Source organism: Candida metapsilosis (genome assembly GCF_017655625.1).
Source record: "Candida metapsilosis strain BP57 chromosome Unknown scaffold3, whole genome shotgun sequence".
Taxonomy (NCBI): domain Eukaryota; kingdom Fungi; phylum Ascomycota; class Pichiomycetes; order Serinales; family Debaryomycetaceae; genus Lodderomyces; species Lodderomyces metapsilosis.
Window position 1 is genome coordinate 707,043 of NW_027138161.1, and position 23,107 is coordinate 730,149.

At 37.2% G+C, this 23,107-nt stretch overlaps 10 protein-coding genes across 10 annotated transcripts; 6 read left to right on the forward strand and 4 right to left on the reverse strand. All coding sequences in view use genetic code 12, as the record gives it.

The window, feature by feature from the left end:
• Positions 1-2,624: 2,624 nt before the first annotated feature.
• On the reverse strand, positions 2,625-3,497 carry MMS21 (SUMO ligase; the record flags this gene model as incomplete). The annotated part of the gene is made up of 1 exon (XM_067692035.1): positions 2,625-3,497. The coding sequence occupies one exon, from the start codon at positions 3,495-3,497 to the stop codon at positions 2,625-2,627; it is 873 nt and encodes a 290-aa protein (XP_067548454.1).
• A 1,531-nt stretch (positions 3,498-5,028) lies between these two features.
• Positions 5,029-7,164, forward strand: I9W82_003106 (SKN1/KRE6 family beta-glucan synthesis-associated protein; the record flags this gene model as incomplete). The annotated part of the gene is made up of 1 exon (XM_067692036.1): positions 5,029-7,164. The coding sequence occupies one exon, from the start codon at positions 5,029-5,031 to the stop codon at positions 7,162-7,164; it is 2,136 nt and encodes a 711-aa protein (XP_067548455.1).
• A 137-nt stretch (positions 7,165-7,301) lies between these two features.
• I9W82_003107 (uncharacterized protein) lies at positions 7,302-8,951 on the reverse strand (the record flags this gene model as incomplete). Its single annotated transcript, XM_067692037.1, has 1 exon — positions 7,302-8,951. The coding sequence occupies one exon, from the start codon at positions 8,949-8,951 to the stop codon at positions 7,302-7,304; it is 1,650 nt and encodes a 549-aa protein (XP_067548456.1).
• Positions 8,952-9,962: 1,011 nt separating this feature from the next.
• I9W82_003108 (uncharacterized protein) lies at positions 9,963-13,028 on the forward strand (the record flags this gene model as incomplete). The annotated part of the gene is made up of 2 exons (XM_067692038.1): positions 9,963-12,408; positions 12,538-13,028. The coding sequence occupies 2 exons, from the start codon at positions 9,963-9,965 to the stop codon at positions 13,026-13,028; spliced, it is 2,937 nt and encodes a 978-aa protein (XP_067548457.1).
• Positions 13,029-13,567: 539 nt separating this feature from the next.
• Positions 13,568-16,824, forward strand: I9W82_003109 (uncharacterized protein; the record flags this gene model as incomplete). Its single annotated transcript, XM_067692039.1, has 3 exons — positions 13,568-13,627; positions 13,771-14,955; positions 15,364-16,824. The coding sequence occupies 3 exons, from the start codon at positions 13,568-13,570 to the stop codon at positions 16,822-16,824; spliced, it is 2,706 nt and encodes a 901-aa protein (XP_067548458.1).
• Positions 16,825-16,956: 132 nt separating this feature from the next.
• Positions 16,957-18,456, forward strand: I9W82_003110 (uncharacterized protein; the record flags this gene model as incomplete). Its single annotated transcript, XM_067692041.1, has 1 exon — positions 16,957-18,456. The coding sequence occupies one exon, from the start codon at positions 16,957-16,959 to the stop codon at positions 18,454-18,456; it is 1,500 nt and encodes a 499-aa protein (XP_067548459.1).
• Positions 18,457-18,686: 230 nt separating this feature from the next.
• I9W82_003111 (uncharacterized protein) lies at positions 18,687-20,246 on the forward strand (the record flags this gene model as incomplete). The annotated part of the gene is made up of 1 exon (XM_067692042.1): positions 18,687-20,246. One exon carries the CDS (start codon positions 18,687-18,689, stop codon positions 20,244-20,246), a length of 1,560 nt encoding a protein of 519 aa, XP_067548460.1.
• Positions 20,247-20,315: 69 nt separating this feature from the next.
• On the reverse strand, positions 20,316-20,912 carry I9W82_003112 (uncharacterized protein; the record flags this gene model as incomplete). Its single annotated transcript, XM_067692043.1, has 1 exon — positions 20,316-20,912. One exon carries the CDS (start codon positions 20,910-20,912, stop codon positions 20,316-20,318), a length of 597 nt encoding a protein of 198 aa, XP_067548461.1.
• Positions 20,913-21,102: 190 nt separating this feature from the next.
• I9W82_003113 (uncharacterized protein) lies at positions 21,103-21,810 on the forward strand (the record flags this gene model as incomplete). The annotated part of the gene is made up of 1 exon (XM_067692044.1): positions 21,103-21,810. The coding sequence occupies one exon, from the start codon at positions 21,103-21,105 to the stop codon at positions 21,808-21,810; it is 708 nt and encodes a 235-aa protein (XP_067548462.1).
• A 117-nt stretch (positions 21,811-21,927) lies between these two features.
• On the reverse strand, positions 21,928-22,521 carry I9W82_003114 (YidH family protein; the record flags this gene model as incomplete). Its single annotated transcript, XM_067692045.1, has 2 exons — positions 21,928-22,335; positions 22,399-22,521. The coding sequence occupies 2 exons, from the start codon at positions 22,519-22,521 to the stop codon at positions 21,928-21,930; spliced, it is 531 nt and encodes a 176-aa protein (XP_067548463.1).
• Between the last annotated feature and the right edge of the window lie 586 nt (positions 22,522-23,107).

Sequence of the window (23,107 nt, forward strand, 5' to 3'; positions counted from 1 at the left end):
ATCGTCTACAAGGTCGCTTAAAGTAGAAATTTTTTGGTACGTTTTTTTTGTGTAATCTGAATCCTTGGGGACAGTAATATCTGGAACAAACAATAGAACTTTGAAATTCCAAAGATTTGCGGTATGCGCTTACGAGCAAAACGACAATTGCGCTAGCTGGACAAGGATCACATTGTTCTATAAAGATGAAATGCGGAAACAAAAAGAGCTGGTTCACGGAAATGGGAATGTCAGCAGCAGTCAAAACTGCCTTCAAGTCCAACCTTTTCGCGCGCACTGGGGTGAACTTTCTTGCCATGCCGAATTTCAGGTTGTCGTCACCCTGTCTGGTACCGCCTTCTTTGCCCGCCAAGTATTAGCCTAATTTACCACAAAAAAAAAAAGAGAAAAGAGAAAGAAGTTATTTTCTAGCGAGTATTATTTTGTGTTTCAAAAGACAGGGTAGAGTTGCGGAAAATAATTAAATAATTACTTAGGCAGGGTCTAAATCAAGGATGAATGAGAATTAAGTTTAGTTTGTAAAAAAAAAATATAGGTTAACCAAAATTGGCAAGTTTGTAAACCTTATCTGGGAAAGAGGGGAGTATTTAAAGTTTATGAGATTGATGTAGAGGCGGTGTGAGCAGCAGTTGATTATTAATTACTCCATGGGGAAACTGTTTTGTGGAAATCTAAAGAGAAAATTAAGAAGAGAAGAAGACTTAAGCTTTTATCAGAGGCATTGTGGTTGTTTTGGTTACGGATATAGGGGGATTATCTTTCTAGAATAATTTCGTTGGGTAGAAATTATGAACGAGGCGTGCTCGCACATAAACCAGTTTCGTCCATGGTAAATCCGAGAAAGTTAAATACCTTTGTGTGTGGTTATTAGTAATACTCTCTTTAGTCGTGTTTTTTTGTTTTTTTGGTAATCAATACTCATTTTATAGGAATTTCATGTTGGTATGTCTTTTTATTTTTATTTTTTTCTTTGTGCATACATACAGTACATTTTATTTTCGGCTATTGTGGTTCTTTGTGTAATGGAAGATAAAATGACGTTCGATACATTGCATTCTTCACAGACATTGATCAATGTTCGTATTTCTTGAATTGCTCTTCTTGTTGTTGTACTTGTAACGAAGGGACTGTACGTATGCTTTTTTTTTTTCGTATTATAAAATTTCATGTGAAGATTAAACTTTCATTCAAAGCTTAAATACGATGCTCATTAGAGATGCATTGCCTAATTTAGGCATCAGTCTGTGAGATCAACTTTTTTTTTTTATCTCCTATATGCATGCAAACAACTCAAATGTAATACCTTCATCTAACTACGGTTTGCGGTTGTTGCTGTTGTCGTTGTATTATTTACACAAAATTATGAAATTTGGACAAGAAAATAGTGGAAAAACCTTTGCTTCCCTTAACGTTTGTTCTAAAATTTTTAGACTAAGAAAAAATTATAACCACTCGTCAAAAGCAAAGCTCGCCTAAGTTTGAAACAATGTAGATTGCTTGTCCCAATTTAACAATAGTTCTACACCCGATTTTTGAAAATGAAAGCAGAACAGACTGGTGTAGAAAGAATGACGGTCTACTATTATAACAATTCGGTATTTGTTGTTGTAGCTGTTACACTTGAACAAACACCTTGGTTTTGAAATCGGTTTTAACTTTATCTGATTCGGAGTTAATGCAGCAAGTGCAGAAACACAAAAAAAAAATGCTTTTAAGATTTAGAGCGTGTGTGTTTTGTAAATTTCCACAAATTTCATCTGCAGACTCCTGCCTCGTTTTACCCTTTTTGGGGACCCTCTAATTTACCACAAAAAGGGGAAGCTCATTTCTGGAAGCAATATTCGGAAAAAGAAGGGTAGCTCTTGGAATTGTATTTGAAAAGTGTGGTAGAGGAAAGGTAGACATTCGATATAGTTCATGGAACAGCAAGGAGATACTGCAATCAAAACTGTAGCTGTAGCTTGGTAATCGAAAGTAACAGAAACTGGCAAGCTTTTCGATTATTCCAGACCACATGTAACTAAAGCAGGGTTACTGTATCTGACCTTCTTTCAACAAAAGAGTGGCTGTGGGTTTAGAAAATAGACCACTTTCCGCATTTGGGCACCTTTTGGCCATTTTGGGAGTGGCTCCATAATACAAACCTTTTGTGTGATGGCATTTCCACCAACAAACGTGCTCCTTTCGTCACCAACCGGTAATCTTTTTCTGTTGGGTAAATGATTACTTACGAGACACGAGGTTAGGAAAGAAACGCCTCAAAAAGTTGGCTTTTTCTTAAAGGATCTACATGTCGATCTTGCGTGAAAGAGGCTTTACTACTTGTTTCGTAACGAGCTATATATATATAAGCGATACGTTATTGTTTCAAAACTGAGGCGTCTTATTTAAGAAACTGTGCATTCCGAATACGGTGAAAATTTACGGGGCGTGTAAAGCATATACGGTGAAGATTATCGAGCACGCATATGTAGGGTGTAAAGCGATCACAGGGAGTTGTCGTTGCTGTTTTGATAGTGTATAGCAAGGCGTTTCACAAGTTGCACATGTAATATTAATCATTCTTGGAAAGCAGTTGCACAAATTTTCATTAGTAAATAAGTTAACTATACATTAGTTATCCCCTAATGAACAATATCCAAATCATCATCCGCTTTTTGTTGTTTACTTGCACTTTTTACTCGTATTCTCATCAAAATATCCGGTTTCAAATTACTCATCAGCAACAGACAATCACATCCACCAATAGGACACTCCATCACACCAGAAGCATGTTGTTGAAGTTGTTGACGTATACTCAGTGATTCAAAAGTATGAGCACATGGAGCAACCACTGGATCAACAAATGGATTTAACGTAAGTGGATCTTTCAAAGATACTTTTCCACCACTGATTCCCAAATCATCTCCATCTTCTTCTTCTTCATCGTCATCTTCACCAGTTATTTCATCGGGGACTGACTCCTCTGGATGTTTAAGCACATAGGTTATACTTCTCAATAATTGATAAAACTCATCTGATTTCAAATGGGCTTGTACTTCAGATTTAGATGATAGGTTGTGCAGTTCCGATAAAATCTCTTCATATTTTGGTTTATCCATAGAATGATACAAGTCAAGTGTATCCAAAGTCAATGGTTGTGAAGTGTTTAAATAATCAGTAATTCTAGGATCAGCACCAATAGATTCAAATTTCTTTAAATTACATCGTGATTCTAATATTTGTTTGTACCCAATAGCGAAATTATTAAGTGTCAGTTCATCAAATTCTAATGAATCATTTTCAAGAATATAGTTTATGTAGTTCTTGGCGGTTAACCGATGTTGATTGATTGCTGGTGTTGTCATGTCATTATTATTGTTACTAGCACGGAAAAGTTTTTCAAAATCACGATGGAAGCTACGATTTAATGGGACATATAATGGTAATGATAGGTTTTTGGGAAGATAATTATCCGAATTTGATGCTTCGGCGTGTCCTGAAGCGACTTGTGACATATTCAGTTTTGGTGTGTTGAAGGAAGTTTGAAAAGACGCGTCGAAAAGATGGATTTTTGAAGATCAAATTTTGTCAAGTAACGTGAATTTCACGTGATTGGTGTATGTTTTTTTTGAGACCAAACAAAGGTCTTTCTAGAGAAATCTCTTGGTATTGATCGATAGTGTGTTTAGTTTGAGTCAGGCTACATTCTAGGAGGGTGGTTCATTATATACTGTAGCTGGAAAACTGTTTATGTAGTAGAGTCATCATTCAAAAGAGTTAATCTTGAGAAACAGATTTTTGCCACTACTTTCAAAACATTGGGAGTAATGGTCAGGTCTGTTTGTTACTACTTTCGAGGGTTATAAGTTACTAGCAATTAATTTTTAAAAATCATGGTATCTTGTTTCTGAACTGGAATTCAGTAAGAATATAACTGCTACAATTTTTGCACCAATTTGATGCCAAATACTTAACTTACATACCAAAAACAGAAAGGAGAAATTCATTTAAAAATTTTAATTCAAGGATTAGAGAAGAAACTAATTAACTAAAGCTCAGTTCTATTTTTGTAAGTGAATAAGATCTCAGAGGAACACAAGTAAATTGACTTCTCTACGCAATAAATAAAAAATAATTGTGCAAAATCTCAATTGCGAGGGAATTTATTTTTGCGACAACAAAATTCTTGGGGAGAGAGTGGTGCAAAAATCTTTGGGCGAGAGTGGTGCGAAAATGAGAGGCGTAAGACAATGTCTTTTGTGAAAAGGCAGTATGTGGAGTATTTAATGAGTAATACATTTTTAAAAGATAAGGAGGCGATGCTGGCTTTTCAACACAGCCCACGATATAGAAGAAACAAAGAAAAGATTATATTGTTTATTGTCTTTATTAGAAAAAAAAACAATGGTTACTAAAATATAATAATATTATGCAATTTCAGGGGTACACAGAAATTAAAATCATGAAAGTAGTTACTCTTAAGAAAGATGTTGTGTCAACTGTGGAAAGTAGTAAGCTTGCTATTTAGTATGTATATATGTCTATGTTATGTTATTTTATGTTGAGTTATGTCTTTTTTGATATTTGATATTTGGTATATATATTTACTGTAGTGTACTGTATATAAGATGTATTACTATATTTGTCTAAATTTAGTACTAATAAGGAACAATTGAAAACAATGCACTACAACATAATACAACATAATAACTTAATACAACATAATAACTTAATACAATATAATAAATAAATAAAAATAATAAATAAAACCCTCAATCCTTAGTTTTTGGTTGCTATATACATATTTATATAACAACTCAACAGACAATCAAACTTAATACCAACTAATAACCAACTGTTTAACACTAAGTTAAAAACCACACACCTAACCTTACAGTATTATTACTACAAAAGATCTCCTTAAATATCACCAATATTTCGTTTTGTTTTCCCTTCGTTTTTCTTTTTGTTGGACAAGAAAATAACAACTTTGCAACAGAAATATTACAAAGTGTAAATAAAGAATAATAATATTTTACTACTACCATGTCTTATCAAAGAGCACGAGATCTAACAAGAGGAGAGTTTACCACTACTAGACCCACTATACATGAAGAAGAAAATAATGGCAATAGTAGCAGCAATAATTCACAAGATATACCCATTGATCCATTTGATGTTTCTCCTATAAGTGGACTGCCTTTTGAAGTACTGCTGAGTTATTCAAATAACCAACAAACACACGATCAATATGGAAGACCTTTTGTTGTTCATGGAGGAGAATATAGTGATAATTCACTAAATTATGCTCATTCCTCCTCATCATCCTCATCCATGGTACCCAGGCTGGGAATAGCAACAAGACCAGGAACAAATGGCAAATATCTACATAACCCAATACGAAACGAAAACTTGTCGATAAACCAACCTCCTGCATATGATCGATATCCAATTATACGAGATTCAGAAGCAAATTCATTAACACTGTCAAGATCACAACTGCAACTACCGCAAGGTTCAGGAGGTGCAGAAGCATTGGCTGATCATCTACATCACGAATCTCAATTATCTTCCTTTTCTCATGCATCAGACGCAAAGCTTCCCGCTTCATATAAATTCACCGAGTTTAGTCCCTTTGGTGGATTCCCAGCTTCTGCATTCCCACTCAGTATAGAAGAAAAAGAACCAGATGACGATTTGCACAATCCGAATCCAGTTAAGGATGCTGAGTATGAAAAGAATCGGTTTTGGTACGACTTAAAACAAGGTGATCGTCGATCATATTGGGGGCTTTTTGGGTTCCTATTTCTTCTTGCTGCTGCAGTTGCTGTTTTCGTTATTTTACCAGCATTGACATACTCTGGTGTAACAGAACATGGTCCACCACAATCATATGAAATTTTGACTCATTATTCATATCCTCAATTGAGTGCTATACGTCAGAGCTTGATTGATCCTGACACACCACAAGATGCATTAACTTTGGAGTCAAAAAGTGGTGACAAATGGCAATTGGTGTTTTCAGATGAGTTCAATGCTGAAGGCAGAACTTTTTACGAAGGTGATGATCAGTTTTTTACAGCACCTGATTTACATTATGATGCCACGAAGGATCTTGAATGGTATGACCCAGATGCAGTCACAACAGCAAATGGTACATTGGAACTACGCATGGATGCTTTTAAGAACCATAACTTGTTCTACCGCTCAGGTATGGTTCAATCATGGAATAAAATGTGCTTTACTCAAGGACGTATTGAAATCTCAGCCAGATTACCCAATTATGGATCAGTTTCTGGTTTATGGCCCGGTTTATGGACAATGGGCAACCTTGGACGTCCTGGATATTTGGCTTCTACTGAGGGGGTTTGGCCATACTCTTATGATACATGTGATGCGGGCATCACTCCGAATCAATCCTCTCCCGATGGAATTTCATACTTGCCAGGACAAAGATTGAACAAATGTACCTGTCCAGGAGAATCACATCCAAATAGAGGTACAGGAAGAGGTGCTCCCGAAATTGATCTTGTTGAAGCAGAAATTATGGTTGACAACAACCACATTAAACCAAATAATGGTGTAGCATCACAATCATTACAATTGGCACCTATGGATATTTGGTACATGCCAGACTACGATTTCATTGAAATTAACAACTATTCAATAACTACAATGAATACATATGCGGGTGGTCCTTTCCAACAGGCATTTTCAGCAACAACAACTTTAAATCGAACATGGTATGAACGTGGTGATGGATATGAACACCAGTTCCAACGATATGGCTACGAGTATCTTAATGATGATTCTAATGGATATTTGAGATGGTATGTGGGAAGAGATCCAACATTGACTGTATATTCGACTGCGCTTCATCCCAATGGAAATATCGGATGGCGTCCAATATCAAAAGAGCCCATGTCTCTTATCATGAACTTGGGTGTTTCCAACAATTGGGCATACATCGATTGGGGAGGAATCATATTCCCATCTACGTTTAGAATTGATTATGTGAGGGTGTACCAGCCAGGAGATGCCATTAATGTTGGTTGTGATCCTGCTGATTATCCAACTTATGATTACATTCAGGAGCATTTGAACATTTATGAGAATTTCAACTTGACGAGTTTTGTTGATGCTGGGTATCCCTTCCCAAAGAATAGTTTGACTGGTTGTTAGTATATGTATTTTTAGCTTGTATTTATAAAGGTGTTTTATTCATGATGGGCTTTGTCTGTGTGAGAGAAGATGGATGTAGAGATGAAAACTAACAAAACATCTAAAATTCAAATCTATACAATCCTATCAAGTCCCTCCTACGCAGTAACCAGTCCAGCTTCCTCAACAGTAATATTAACAGTTGGTGCTTTCTTGTCATCACTAGTCACCTTGAAGGACGGATTAGTCTCCTCAATCCTAACCTTACCTTCCTTCAATCCATAAAACAACTTCTCCAACACCTCAGCACCTTTATCAATTTCATCCACATACGCCCCATCAATTTCAACTGGGTTGTATCTTCCCTTAGGAAAAAACGGAGCAACAGCATCAACGAAATCCTTAGCTTTATAATGATCATAGTAGTGGAAAAATAAAGAATCACCAACTTCATCAACTAGGTTCTTTTCCCATGCTTGTTGGGTTTCCAAGGGGGGTAAAGTTTTAGCACCAGACCAGACACCAGCTAATGCTGCTGCACTAGCTTCGATTGTATGGAAGTTGAGATGTGAGACTGTGATACCCACTGTTCCGAGTGTAGGGTCCTCTTGGTCATATGTGTTGAGGAATAATCCACTTACTCTACTCAAATTACCTGGATTGACCAATTTGAAACGATCTCTTTGCGGGAAAAATGGGAAATGGTAGTGGTAACCTGTAGAAAACACAACTTTATCATATTTACCAATTGATCCATCAGTGAAATGAAACTCACCCGTTTCTGCATCAATGTACTCAATAGTTCCTTTTGGTTCAATACCTTCTGAAATTAACGCTTCATTGATATATGGAAACACCCCATGCGGTCCCCTTTTGGAATTGGTTACCGATTTAGCAATGGGGACCAAGTATTGCAAGACGTTTACCGTCGAAATACTTCCACCAATGACCAAGACTTGTTTATCTTTGAACTCGTCTAGGTCCCTGAATGACTTGACATGGCTTAATCGGGTAGGATACTTGGCATTGTATTCAGCCAAACCTTCAATGTGGGGGAAATAAGGTACTGTATAGTGACCATTAGCGACAACAACGTAATCGAAAGATTCACTATACCAATGGCTTTGATCGCCTTGCTTTTTTCGAACAGTGACTACCCATTTATCTCCGCTCTTTTCCACTTTTTCAACAGATGTATTCAATCGAATATGCTTATCCAACTCATTATCATTGATAAAGTCGACAAATCTTTGTGAAAGTTCCTGATGAGTTAAAAATGGATATATCTTTCTAGTTTCATCTTGATACTTTTCTTCATGTGGAAGATAAGAATACCTAGTGAATCGAGCAGCGATATTAGTAAACAAAAATGGGAAAATTCCCGATCTGCTCCATTCCAATTCATTTATCAAAGCACCATAATGTGACTTACCTCCTACCTTATCCGAATACTTTGATCCATTATCAACAACGATAGGTTTATCCAAAGTTGCATTTCCCACATTCTCTGGAACTTCATTAGCAGGTTTAATAACGAATGGATCATTGACTTTATGGAACAAATGTTGTGGTGGGACTGGCAAATCAGCCTCAGGAGTAGCTGGAGCCCAAATACCACCTGCTTTATCCTTCAGTTCAAAAGCGACAATTTTTGAAAATGCTCTATCTGTTGGTTTAGGAATATCCTTGTAGGTTTTTGTAGCATCAGTTAATGTTGAACTGCCGTCTTTGTTTGTGTGCAAAAACTCGTATAACGCAGCTAATCCACCTGGTCCAGCACCAATTATGGCAATCGATTTTTCAGTCATTAGGAGCAATAGTGGTAAACTGTATTAAGCAATAGACTTGATGAAAAGGAGATTTTGAGCTTCCTTATATATTGTTTAAAAGAGCCGGACCGGAATGGTTACAATGCGTGGCATTTCTTTTTGAGCCACACTTTTTTACCTCCCTTTAGGAAATCAAAGTACACAATTATACAATGGATGCAAAATGTGGTTATTATATTGCAAAATGTGGATCCAAGAGAAGCTCTCTGGCTGAGTACCCGCCTTTGTAATTCCACCTAAGTGAGCTGATGCGGTGGTATCATATTAGCTGCAATGACAGGTCAAGGAGATCTTTACTCACGTATCAGCAAATCTCTCTTTCTTTGAGCTTATGACTTTGCGGTTGTTCAATGAAGCTCTAAGGAGGTTATTTGAGCGATATTTCAACACCCAATAGATTTAACAGACTCATGACCGCTTGGTATTTATTTAATTCGGTCTCAGTTCCACTCAACGCTTCTGTTCAAACAAAAAAAGGCAACTTTCTATAAAAGCTTGACAATAGAGCTTTGCAAATACGCAACTTCCTTCTAGTAAATTGTATCGTGATGGAGGTTTCTCATTGGTTTAACAAGTGTTGAAGATTGGGACTAATGATTTTTGTTTTCAAAGCTGTGTCTAACTGAGTCAAAGGAGTATAGCAAAAAAAATGGGACAGAAGCTGGTTTACCCACTATGGGAATTCACTTCTGCCTCTCCATTTGGATGATTCTTCGTTCAAACTTCTCATTGGTTGTAGTTGTGTCAAATGGGGTTGACGTTTTTTCACATGGCGATTTTGTGGAATTCTCCGAAGCTTTTTTTTCAGTTGGGGTAAAAACATGCTTGCGATATACCAAATGGGGAATATCTCTCTATCAAGGCAAAGAGAGGAAAATAACGCACACATATTTTCATTGACAGCTTCAAAATTTCAACCACCGGGATAAGAAAACATCAGTCCAGAACTACACTCATACTACCCTGGCTTCAACGACTCACGATTCAAGAATGAGCTTGCCTTTTTCCTGGTTCAATTTTTGGTCAAACAAGAATGTAACTGAGGAGAATAACGAAACTCAAAGTGATCAAATACAACAGAATGCTCCAGATACAACAGAAGAGGCGGTTGGATCAAAAAGGAAGCCAGCTGCCACCCTACAGTCACGACAGGTGACGTTACGACAAAAGACATCCACCACGTCACTAGCTTCGAAAACTTCTGGAGGATGGTTGAGTTGGAAAAAAGAACCAGTAGATAACCAAACTGCATCTGACAACAACCAGGATCCCATTAACGAAGACGAAGAGCGTGATGATGGAAATGACGAGGAGATTGAACCGACGAGCAATAGCAACGATGAAGATGATGTAGCTGATGATAATGGAGATGAAATTGATGACCACGTGGCGGCTCCTCCACGAAAAGGTATTAACTGGTTCTGGAATAGCAGTTCAAAGAATGGTGCAAGTAGTAATAACGAAGTGAAAAAAGATGAGGTTGAGGATGCCAAAAAAGACGATAAGAAGGAAGGAGATGGGAAGAATGAAGCTAAAGATGAAAAGAAGGACAAGATTAATAACTTTGAGACAAATACAATCTTGACTCCATCGATCCCTACTAAGCAAGAGTTAACCAATGCAGCTAAAAAAGTACCTGACGAAGTCCAGCAAGATGATGCCGTGTTGTATAAACCTCACGACAAAGCAGCTCAATTTAATCAAATAAATACTCACAAAAATGAAAACTTGAAAGAAAACGTCATTGTCCCCAGTTGGTCAAGATGCCTTCCGATTGCCTCTGAGGGCCATGTGTTTCACAATTCATCAACTTCCAATCCTAATAACTCGGGCCAAACAATTAGAACAGATTTGAAAAATTGGAGACAATTTTTGACTCAGATATCAGCCAAGTTTGGCCTCATCACTGGTGGTGATACTGAACAGTCACAGGATATTGAAGCCGAGAAAGATGTGGGGCTACTATATGAAAGGTCATACAAACTTTATGGCAAGTCGTTGGCAGTCTTACCTCATCATAAACGTGCTTGTTTACCAAATTATAACAAGTATTATCACAGCACCGATGACCCAGTCTCCCAATACCAAGAAGACCAAGATGACCCAAATGCAATCACTATCAGTAATGATGCCATGGGTAACCTTTTGATAAACAATAGGAATAGAAGAAGAGGTCCTATAAACACTGAAGTTGTGAATCACAAGTCGGGCCCTTTGAAAAAGATTAAAAACATTTTGATTATTGGTGTACATGGATTCTTTCCTACGCGAATGATACGACCAATCATTGGTGCTCCTAAGGGAACGTCGTTGAAGTTTGCCAATGAAGCAGAAAAAGCCGTCATTCGTTACTGCATCGACAATAACCTTATAGATGACGACCAGTCAAATGTTAGTATTCAAAAAATTGCTTTAGAAAAGGAGGGTAAAATCTTTGATAGAGTCCATTTCTTTACTGAGATTTTACAAAAATGGGAAAAAGAGCTTAACAATGCTGATTTTATTTTTATTGCCTCGCATTCGCAAGGATGTGTTGTGTCTATAATCTTGCTTGCAAGGTTGATTCGAATGGGGATTTTGAAAGACCCAATAAATAAACGTATTGGATTATTAGGAATGGCTGGTATAAACAATGGGCCATTTTATGGGGCTGACAAGTCGTTTTTCATGAAGGCTTATTCTGCAATTGAACATGAATCGTTGAATGAGTTGTTTGAATTGACGAAATTTGATAGCTCCCAATCGGTGGTTTACAAGGAGTCAATAAGAACCATTATCAATGTCAATGTGAAGATTTGTTTTATTGGATCAATTAATGATCAGTTAGTACCCATGTACTCAGCGTTAGCATCACATGTATTTCACCCAAATATCTACCGTGCTTGTTATATCGATTATGCATCTTCAACACCAACATTTATTGAAAAACTAGTTTCCATTTGTTCAAATCTTTTAAATTTGGGATTTTTTGATAATAACGTCGTTAAAGAATTGAGCACATCGTTGGCTGGACCATTAACAGGTGGTGGACACTCAAAAATTTATAATGATGGTAAAGTTTACGATTTAGGGATCAAATTCTTTTTGGATACTGATGACATTGTTATACCTCACGACGGAAAGATTGATTATGATGATTTCGATAATAGTGAGCTACCAGTTTCTAATCAAGTATACATCAAGGAGTTTAATGTGGGAAAGATTGGAACCAATCCATTCGTCTTGCCATGGTGTTTACGTGGGTTGTTGTTTAATATAGAAAAGAATTGGCCCACGAGAAACTATGTTATAAATGAGCACGATGGATCTAAAGAGGAGACGAGTTTGACAAATGGGTTCACTGAAATTCATGAGTTGTATGATGCGTTTGAACAATGGAAGCCAACAGCAAAGATACATAAGGATTTGAAATTTAGAATGAATGGGTTTAGAGCAAGTAAGTTATAAAAATGGATAACACCGGTCGTGTGAGTGTTCAAATTTTTCTGTACTCTGATTTTTTTTTTTCTCTTCTTCTCAAATCCTGATATTACGCAAGATCGACCTCATCTTTGCCCATCACTAGACATGTCCGATTACGAAGACGATGCATTTCGTGAGGTAGCAGACGCATACGAAGACTTTGATGCGCCAGATCACTTTTCAGACAACGAGTTTGATGATCCAAACGGAGGGGATGCTCAATTAACCACCGCCGATGGAAGACAAATTATAAATGGAGGTATTGGCCCAGATGATGCAGCTGCCGGCGCAGCAGCAGCAGCAGCTCAGCAACAACAGAGGAAGAAAACCACCAAGGAACTAGCTATACCTAAGGAGGAAAGAACAACCACCCCGTACATGACTAAATATGAACGTGCGAGAATTTTGGGAACGAGAGCTTTACAAATTTCATTGAATGCACCAGTCTTGGTTGATATTGAAGGTGAAACTGATCCTTTACAGATTGCTATGAAGGAGTTGTCTCAAAGAAAGATTCCTTTGGTGATTAGAAGGTATTTGCCTGATGGATCATATGAAGATTGGGGATGCGATGAATTGATTGTTGAACAATAGTGCGGGAAAGGGATAGTGGCACAAGGTGTTTGTGGAGATGTATGTAAATGAATCGTGTGTTAATAAAAGATGTTTCAGATAGCTATTGCTTTGGAGTGGTTGTAGGGGGAATACTGTAGTAAGAGTAACTTTACTTGATATATTCGGTTGCAAACCGAGAGTAGCTCTTTGTTAATAAGGCTGCCTTTGCATTCCAATGGGAGATGTAATATGTGCTCTATTTCAATTAGTCATATGCTATGACAATTCGGTGACGGACTTAGCAAATATATTACTCCACGTCTCTTGGATAAAGACTCAGAGTCATTCCTCAAAGATCTCTACAACTAACTGTAAGAGAAAGAAAACCCTTCATTGGCCAGAAGTGCAGTTGTTTAGCCTGACCAATCCATTTGCGCTTTTTACGTCATATACATCATTGTGTAGTGTAAAGTCAAAAAAAAAAAAAAGAAAAGTTATTTTTAGTTTATGCCTGTTTGACAATAGCCATTTACTTTTTGAGACTAAAACAATGCACAGTCCAATATTGTCAAATAAATATGTTCAATTTTTCTCCAACAGCGTTTGCCACCATCTTTAAGGACGATTCAAACTTGGAAGTATGATTATGAGATTCTTATTTTACATTCTTTTCCTTGCTTCCTGTGTGGTTGCTACTGAGTCAATAATACTCACTGATACGAACGGCGCCATTTGCCAATGGGTTGAAGCAAATCCCAACAAAGGAGACTCCTATGTCAAGCTACTTGTTGACGACTCCATTGCTGATTACAACATTCCGGGATTGATTTTTAATTACTATGACATTGCAAATTTCTCATCTATACCTATGTTTGAGAGATACGTTGACTTATATGTCGAGAACAAAACTGAGTTATATCCCATAACGTTAGATAGCGACGGGAAGTTCCTAGTCGACCCTGCAGAGGGCCAATCAGTTGACGAACTGAAGTTTTGGACAGGTGTAATTGATAAGGAAATTACCTTTCCAGTTTCCGAGTCAGGATTTTACTGTGTTTATATTGCGCCAGATCCAATTAAGATCCCACAATTTGAATTACCGGTATATTACAAAAATTACTATGGAAATTTGAAACATCGTGATTACTTGCATTACACATTATTGAAATGGCTCTTTGCTGCTTTGGTTATATGCATTTCTTTACTTTTTAGGTTCCTGAACTACTTGAGTGCAGAAAAGTCTCTGAGCCTAAGTTCAATAAGAGCCGTTACGAACACACTTGTCATGTTGACAATGATTCCATTTGTGGTGAAGGAGTTGTTCTTTTTGTGCTCTTTCTTTGTTGAGAATCACACAACATACAAAGATACTTACGGGCGGTTAGTTCAAGATTTGCTTGGGTCCTTCGTTTTTCATTTTCATGAAGTATTTCAATCGTATGTGGCATTATTATTTTCAATGGGGCTTGGGGTAGTATATTACTATAAAGGCGATGCTAAATATGGAGAGTTTCCACTGGAATGGTTCTGGAGGACAACAGGACTTCTACTTGTCGGTGGACTAATCAAGCTTCCAAGGGTTGCATGCGGCTATATGGAGAGTACTATCCTGTTACCTGGAACATCAATGACAATTCTGGCAAAGTTTGTCCTGGACATTGTGGCCTGTATCGGTAATATACTTTGGTGCATTTGGTTCTTATTATCATTCAAATTTTATTTCGTCACCAAAAAGAAGATTTCAGATCTACCAGATACCACATATAGAAAGCAACTTAGCTCAGCTTTTAAAAGAACAACGCTAGCAATCTGGGTTATTCCATTTATTGGTGGTAGTGTCTTTACGTTAGTCTTTGGCGATCTGGTTACCTACATCTCAAACGAGGATGTACCTGAAGCAGATGGTCCATTCGCAAGTCGGCCCGACCTTTATCAATCTTACTATTTTATGGAGAGCGGGGAACGGGTCGAAATATGCGGTATATTGGGGTATCTTTTATGTGAGTGGATAATAAAGATTTTAACCATAGGTGCTATCTACTGGATTTGGGTTAGAGGTATCACTCAGTCAACAACGAATCGGAAAATTGAATAGAGTGAAGATATAGTAGTTGAGATGTATATATTGAAAGACTTGTACAAATAAGTAAGTTTCTCGTGTATAAAGTAAATTACATAACTACAGTGAGGTATTTCTAAAATTAGAAAAACGCAAATGCAAAATTACGCATAGCGGGTAAATATCTGTCATGTTCGTGCCGTCTAAAATTGTTGAATTTTAATGCCCGATAAATGAGTTCACGTATCACCTGAAGTGGTTTTAACTATCTAAGGGAAAGGTGGTCAAAATTGAGATTCCGCTATGCTTAACAAGATTATAGTTGCCTTTTTGCTTGCTACTTCCACCGTATTTGCTTTCAAGTTTTCATTAAGTACTGGCAATCATGGCGCCTTTTGTGTTTGGGTTGAAGCGAAGCACCATTATGGTGACTCATTTGTGAGGTTATTAGTAAATGAGACAGTCCAAAGTTACAAAGTCCCCGGTTTGATTATCAAGTCCCAAGATATTGGCAATTTTTCGTCCGTTCCTACATTTGAGGATTTTTATCGCTTGTATCGCAATAACAGAACCGAATTGTACTCGAAGATCTTGGGTAGCGATGGGAGGTTCAACGTTGACGCTTCAGAACGCCATTCCATTGATGAACTGAAGTTTTGGAGTGGTATAATTGACAAAGAAATCACCTTTTCTGTTACTGAGTCAGGTGTGTATTGTGTGTACATTGCACCAGATCCCACCAAGATACCAAATTTTAAATTACCAATTCACATTAGGAACTATTATGGCGAGTTGTCCTACTACATATACCCATATTATACCGCTATGAAATGGTTCTTTTCTGTGTTGGTTGCAAGTGTTGCAATACTCTTCTATTTTCAGAGGGCTAAAGTTGCACACAAATTGACACCAGTCAAAGCGATCACGAATACCTTTGTCTTGATGACATTGGTACCATTTACTGTGGATCTTTCACTTGAAGTTATGAATTTGTTTATCGAGAATAGCGTTCCCTCACTTAGTGCAAACAAAGCTTTCGTGTCAATTCTTGAACGAGTTATCTTCTTTGCTGTTAAATCTCGTGAGGTACTTGACATGTACGTGGCTCTTTTATTCTCCATGGGTCTAGGTGTTATCTACTATTATCATGACGAGGCACAAAACTATAGAAAGTTTCCACAAGATTGGTTCAAGATAGCAACCGCTTTCTTGCTTGTACATATGTTACTCGCATTACTTTTGGACTTGAGTGTAAAGCGGATGATGAACACCGATACACTTTTGTTGATGGGAACAACAACACAAATTTCGACACATGGCATTTACAGAGTTATAAACTTCATAATGTCTATATTCACCTATGCTTGCTTTATGATGTCAGTTTTATTCTATTTTAAAACAAGAAAAAGAATTACGATGTCTCCTCCAAATTCGGATATTGGATCCGCGGACAGAGTTATTTCAGCTTTTAAGTGGTCAAATTTGGTTATCTGGATCATGCCTCAATTGTTCAAGATACTCCATAATGCGGTCATGACCATGGACATTATATGGCTTTATGATCTGTCGACTGGACATGAAGAAGAAGCAGTCCAATCGGCAGATTTTCCGTTTTACGACTATTTGTTGTTTGTGTTGTCGGGAGACTCAATGGGTGTCTATGAGTCATGGCAAATGATTTTGCCCTGGATCATCACTCTTATTCCGACAGGTACAGTTCTTTTGATTTGGTATAGAGCAAGTAGTAGACCAGCGGTCTCCATAAAGGCACAATAGAAACTACATAGACGCAATTTGAAAAGCTTTTTTTTTTATGTTACTATAAATAGCTTCATGTTGTTGATTATTTTTATGCACCCTACCGTTTCAATGCATTATTCTACTTGAAATCAATGGCAAGACAGAGGCATGGTTGTGTTTCCAGCTATTCTAATCAATGCATTTTTATTCATTGCTTTTGTCGTGTCAGCAGCTGATGTACCGCCTACAATATTGACGAATGGTAGAGGAGCCATTTGCAGATGGGTTCCCAACTATGCACATAACAACACCGACTCTTATATAAGGCTTTTAGTGGATGACTCCATAGCCGCTCACAAGATTCCTGGACTAATCTTCCGATACCAGGACATTGTCAACTTCACATCCATTCCCACAATTGAAACATTTGAGAAATTATATTCGTTAAACAAAACGGAATTATATGAGGAAATGTTGGGTGAAGATGGCCAATTTAGTCTCGACACTTATGAAGGCCACTCAGTTGATGACCTGATGTTATGGAGCGGCATAATCGACAATGACATTACATTTTCAATTCCAGTTTCGGGAATGTATTGTGTCTACATAGCTCCATCTCTGACAATAAGTTCAGGATATAGGCTACCCATAGAAATAGGAAAACGGTATGGGAGTCTAAATTATATTCGGTACTTGAGGTATAAGTCACTTAAGTGGGTGACGGTTTTGTCAGTTTCGTTCTTTGCTATGGGGAACTACTACATACCAGGGTTTAAAAGCGGACCGCAAAGTTTGACATCAGTTCAAGCTGTCACGAGAACCTTGGTGACTTTAATTTCACTCCCATTTATTACCAAATCTGTATTGGAGTTGGTGTATTTGCTGATACGAAACAATTATTATGCAACATACCAAACCTCGCCCTTGCTTGTCAATTTGAAACTCATTTCTAAATTTACAGACTACTTTCACAGTGCATTTACATCCTACGCTGTGCTTTTATTTTCTATGGGCTTTGGGGTTGTGTACTATTATCATGATAACTTGGTGAATTTCAGAAAGCTTCCATCGGGTTTATTTCGAAAAGCAACTGCATTATTAGCTATACAAGTGGTGATTATACTTCTTTATGTATATTGTCAAAAACAGCATGACCAATTTATAGAATACAGCGGTCCTAGTCTTTTGATGTTACTTTCTGCGGTGATTTTGAATGCCTTATGGACCTTGTTTTCAATCATTTGGCTTGCTACGTCGGTGTTGTTTGTGTCCAAGACGAAAAAACGGATTAGTGCTTTATCTACCAAACTAGATATGAAATCCACGTCTGAAACATACTCAGCGTTTAAGAAGTCAGTTGTGACTATGTGGGTTTTACCTATAATTATAAGGACAGTTTGTCATGTGGCTACGTTTGTATGGAAGGCGATTTATTTGTATGCAAAAGTTGTCGATGAAGACACTGTTGATACCAACCCGGAACTATCGATTCATGAATTTAAACAAGAATCGGTTACACAGATGAGGAATGAAGTGATTTCAAATCAGATAGGAGCTTTAAAAGACATATGGATGAATTGGCTTTGTATTGTTCTGACACTTACTGTAGTGGTTATTATTTGGGTAAAGAGCAGTAAAGTCCTAGAAATAAAGCACAAGAATACATAGATTAATTTAATACATAGAGGTGATAATAAGAAACCTTCCTTTGTAATTTTGATGCCTCACGATTTTCCCACTTGCAATAGAAACAAAATCAAATTGCGTCATTGAATTGTAATTTTTGTTTCTCTTTGAACAGCGCCACGTCAGGAATAATTTCCTTTCTGTTATCTTGCGCTTTTCCTTTCTTCTAAACAAGTCAGAGAGAACTATTGAAAAACCTCATAATTCCCAATATGGCTAATCTACTCATCCACAAGCTTAGCATTGTACTATTGTTGGCCTTCTCCAGTCTTGTTGCCGCTGTAGACAAACCAACAATTTTAACTTACAAGGAAGGTGTTTTTTGTAGTCCAGTTGAAAGGACAAAAAACATTGACAAAGCTTATATCGAACTACGTGCCAACAAGGATGTGATTGACAAAAAGATTCCTGGTTTGATTTTCCATTATCCAGAAATTGTCAATTTCTCATCAGTGCCAATTTTGGAAGTGTTTACTCAATTGTATGCCAACAATAAGGACCATTTGTATAAGCAGATGTTGAATGATGAAGGAAAATTTAAATTGGATGCAGCTGAAGGGTATTCAGTAGATGATCTGAAGTACTGGAGTGGTGTCATTGATAAAGATGTCAAATTTGCCATTCCAACATCAGGAATCTATTGTGTTTATATTGCCCCTGACCAAGAAAAGGAATTTGATTTCAAACTACCCATTGTGTTTAAAAACTATTATGGAAACTTAAACTACGTGGAATACTTGATCTATTCCCAATTGAAGTATGTTATTGCTCTTGCCATAATATTGTTTGCTGCTTTGTTTAATTACATATTGAGATTTAAGATTGGCAAAGATTTTCAAAATATGGATTCCATTTCTGTTATATCCAAGACTATTATCCTTTTGATACTAGCTCCATTTATTGCCATCTATATCTTTGATTGGTTTGTCTTGCTCCTAAGAAATAACTTTGAAACATCTTGTCAAAAGTCATTTATCTTGTCAGTGTTGCGATTCTTTTCTCGATTTGGTGACAGTGTTTATAATGCATTCACATCTTATGCCGTGTTGTTATTTTCAATGGGATTCGGTGTCATTTACTACCATAATGGCAACTCTCAACACTATAGACTTTTCCCACAGGAGTCAATGAAGAAGCTTACAGCATTTTTCTTCCTCAACATCATAGTTTTATTCTTCTATGCATTGAGTTTACAAGGAACCTCCACCAGCCACTTGGTTGGTATTCAACAGAATACACTTGACAGTAAGTTCACCGCATTAATTGGTGGTTTGGCTTCATTGTTTGGATTGAGTTTTTATGTATTGTCTGTGATTTTCTATTTCAAGACTAAAAAGACTATTGCAACGTTTCCTCCAGCAGCCGATGCAGAATCAACCGACAAAATTGTGACTGCGTTCAACAGGTCATTTTTTGTCATTTTGGTGTTGCCAATGATTACAGGACTTTTGGCTGGTATAATTGCTGGTATCTTTATGGTTAAATCAGTAGGAGATGCTCCCGATTTCCCTCAACATACTGATCGTGATACTGTATACCAATCAGCAATGGCGATTTTAGTTTATGAAAATTCATTCAAGGGAATATTATTGCCAATTGTATGGTCGAATTGGTTATACTTTTTCGCATTGATCATTTCCATCTTTTTCATTTGGATTAAAGACAACAATGGATTGATTGTTGATCAAAATGCTAATGATCCAATTGAATACGCTGATGTCCCAAATTTTGATATTTCTGATGGTGAAGACGAAGAAGATATTCGTGTTTGATGAGAGCTGGTTATGTATTAAACTATACACACATACTACAAGAGTGTCTTTTTCTTTTTATACCCTACTCTAATTTCTACGATTGTTCTTTTTGAATCCACGATGATGTTTTCCACCACCAAATTTCTTTCCTCTGAAACGTCCATGGCTCTTTCTATCATCGAGTTTGTTATCAACTAATCCAATCTCTCTAGCTAATGAAGTACCCAATTCAACTCCAAATTTGGAAACACGGTTCAAATCTTTACGTGCTTGTTCAGCTGCGGCTTCATCACCGAATTTCTCAGCTCTAGCGATTTTTTTATTCAATAATTCAACAGCTAAAGATTTTCTTTCTTCTGGGGTTAATACTTTTGGTGGTTCTTTTTCTTCTTTGGTTTCAGTTGTTGCAGCGGCATCAGTAGTGGAGTCGGCAGTAGCATCAACTTGCTCATTACTCTTGATTTCAGTAGCTGGAACACCCTCGGCCGCTATTGTGGACTGAGTAACTGGCTCAGCTGCTGAAACAGGTTCGGCTGGTGTGACAGCTGCATTGGTGGTTGGGTTGGCACTATCAGCCTCCGTTAACCTTGAGACTAAATCGGCTTTCTTACCTTCAGCACTGAGTCCTCTGTCTTTCAATATCTCCTTCAATTGAGCAACAGTCTGTGATGAGTAATCGACCATGATATAGGTAATGTATTTGAGGTAGATGGGTTGTGAAGGATGTAGTGTCTAACAAAAGTGTATAGAGTAGTCTTCAATGTTGTTGATTTTTTTTCTCTTCAAACGAAAAATGGGTTGAGGTTTGGCGCGATTTTTTGAAATTCTGTGGTTGCAAGGTGGAGGAAAGAGCATCGCTTTTTTACACACGGAGATGGCACCAAAACGCAAGAAAGTTGGGTTCCAACCTTCATCTGCATTTGAACAAATTGTACCCGAGATTGAGGATGAGATAGTGGAAGAATATGCTCAACAACTAGGTGATGATTCTGATCTTTATTTGCTGAAATTGCCTGACATATTGGACAATTTGGATATCCCTGAGTGTTTTACCAATGATATCAAGAGTGCTGTTGACTATTATTACCAATTTATGCATAATAGAAACTACACCATTGATAATACTAATGTGAAACAGAGAATTACGCTAGATATGATTCTTGCATTCACAATCACAACATCTACACGCACAGCAAGTGATATATCAGACATCATAGACATCGATAAATTAATACAAAATCTAAATATGTTAATAAAATTCAGAAACAACCATCAACACATCATCAGTACCTGGAAATTAATCATTCAAGAATCGAATAGCAGCAACAGCGCAACCAACATTGAAAAATTCCAATTGACACTTCCTGAGTTGAAAAATGTGAAGTCGTCATTGAATCTAGATAACGATCCTCAAACTAAAGTGCCATTGAATGATGGATTCTTGATTGATATGTTGGGATGTTGCCAATACGATGAAAAGGAACGATTGATAAATTATTCATTTAATAAACAAGGTGCTGCTATCGAGGTTAAAGACTTTGCTGTTATTTTGGGTAAACTTGGGGAACTTGATGATCAATGAGCGAAAACAAGTATCAGCAGATTCATATAACTGAGTAAATGCTTTCTCATGTCTTTTGTACGCCCTTTGCTCTGATAACACGTCCATGGCATATTTCCTCAATCTAACTCCTTTTCGCTACAAACTGACCTTAAAATTCAACACTAAAAGTAAAATCAATATACTCAAATTGATCAAAAGTAGCACCACAACAGCCAATCTCGTTACTGGGAACTCTTGTTTCATTAATGCTCGCTGTACAGTAAAATATCGGTACATGCCAAACAAAATGGTTAAAATACCCAAAATAATACTCATTCCACCAATGGGTCGACATAATGCAATTACAGTATTGGATATGTTGTGATTGAATAGTGATGTTGTCGTTGTGGATGACGAGGACGATGATGGGTGTGCCAAAGGTTGTGAGATTTGAGGACATTGAGATTTCTCTTCTAGTCGATAAAATTGCATGAATCCGATCCCAAAAGTGACAAAGACAAGTGCTGTTCTTGTCCATGCAAGGAAAGTTCGTTCATTAGCTAGCTGATGGCGGAGTTAGTACAATTCCGGTAATTGCGTTTCTGTAGTGATAAAGGTGCCACATACATGGTCTCTTGCTACCGATCCTTTATTTGGCAAGTTAATTTGAAAATCGAAAAACTCCATCAAAGTCGATTTGGTAGAGGACTTTTTTTCATCATGGGTTGGAATAGTATCCAAATCGGTCATTTTGTGTATTTGCGAGAGTGTACTCAAAATATGTGGTAGAGGATTGTTGTCAAACGCAGATGCGATGGCTATCTCTATCCAAAGGAAGAAAGGGTTTGTTCAATGTGACATCAATTTTTTTGCGCGTGGGCGGGTGTGTGCGTGGGGACTTCACAAAAATGGATTTTGGCACAATGTCGCGACATTCTGTGATAAGGATTGGCCAGTCCACAAGGACATTGATAACAACAACAAAAAGAAACACATATTATGCAAACAGCAATAATGTAGAGAGAAAAGACTGAAGTCATTACATTTATAACTGTATTAACCTTCCTATATTAACAAAGCAGTTTCCTCTAGAGGTGTATAGTACAAGGGTCTTTATCATCATGATCAAAACAATGATCATAAAGCCGAACTATGACAGATTAGTCGCCAAACGATATACTATTTGATGCTTGCTCCAATTCTATTTCTTAATGATTTCGAATACGTTACACAGTGTTTCTACTCTATTGTTATTCGGATTTCAATTGCAGTTTTTCCTTTCTTTCTTTTTGCTGGCTTGGCTGGATATTATTGGACAACAATAGATATGGAAGTA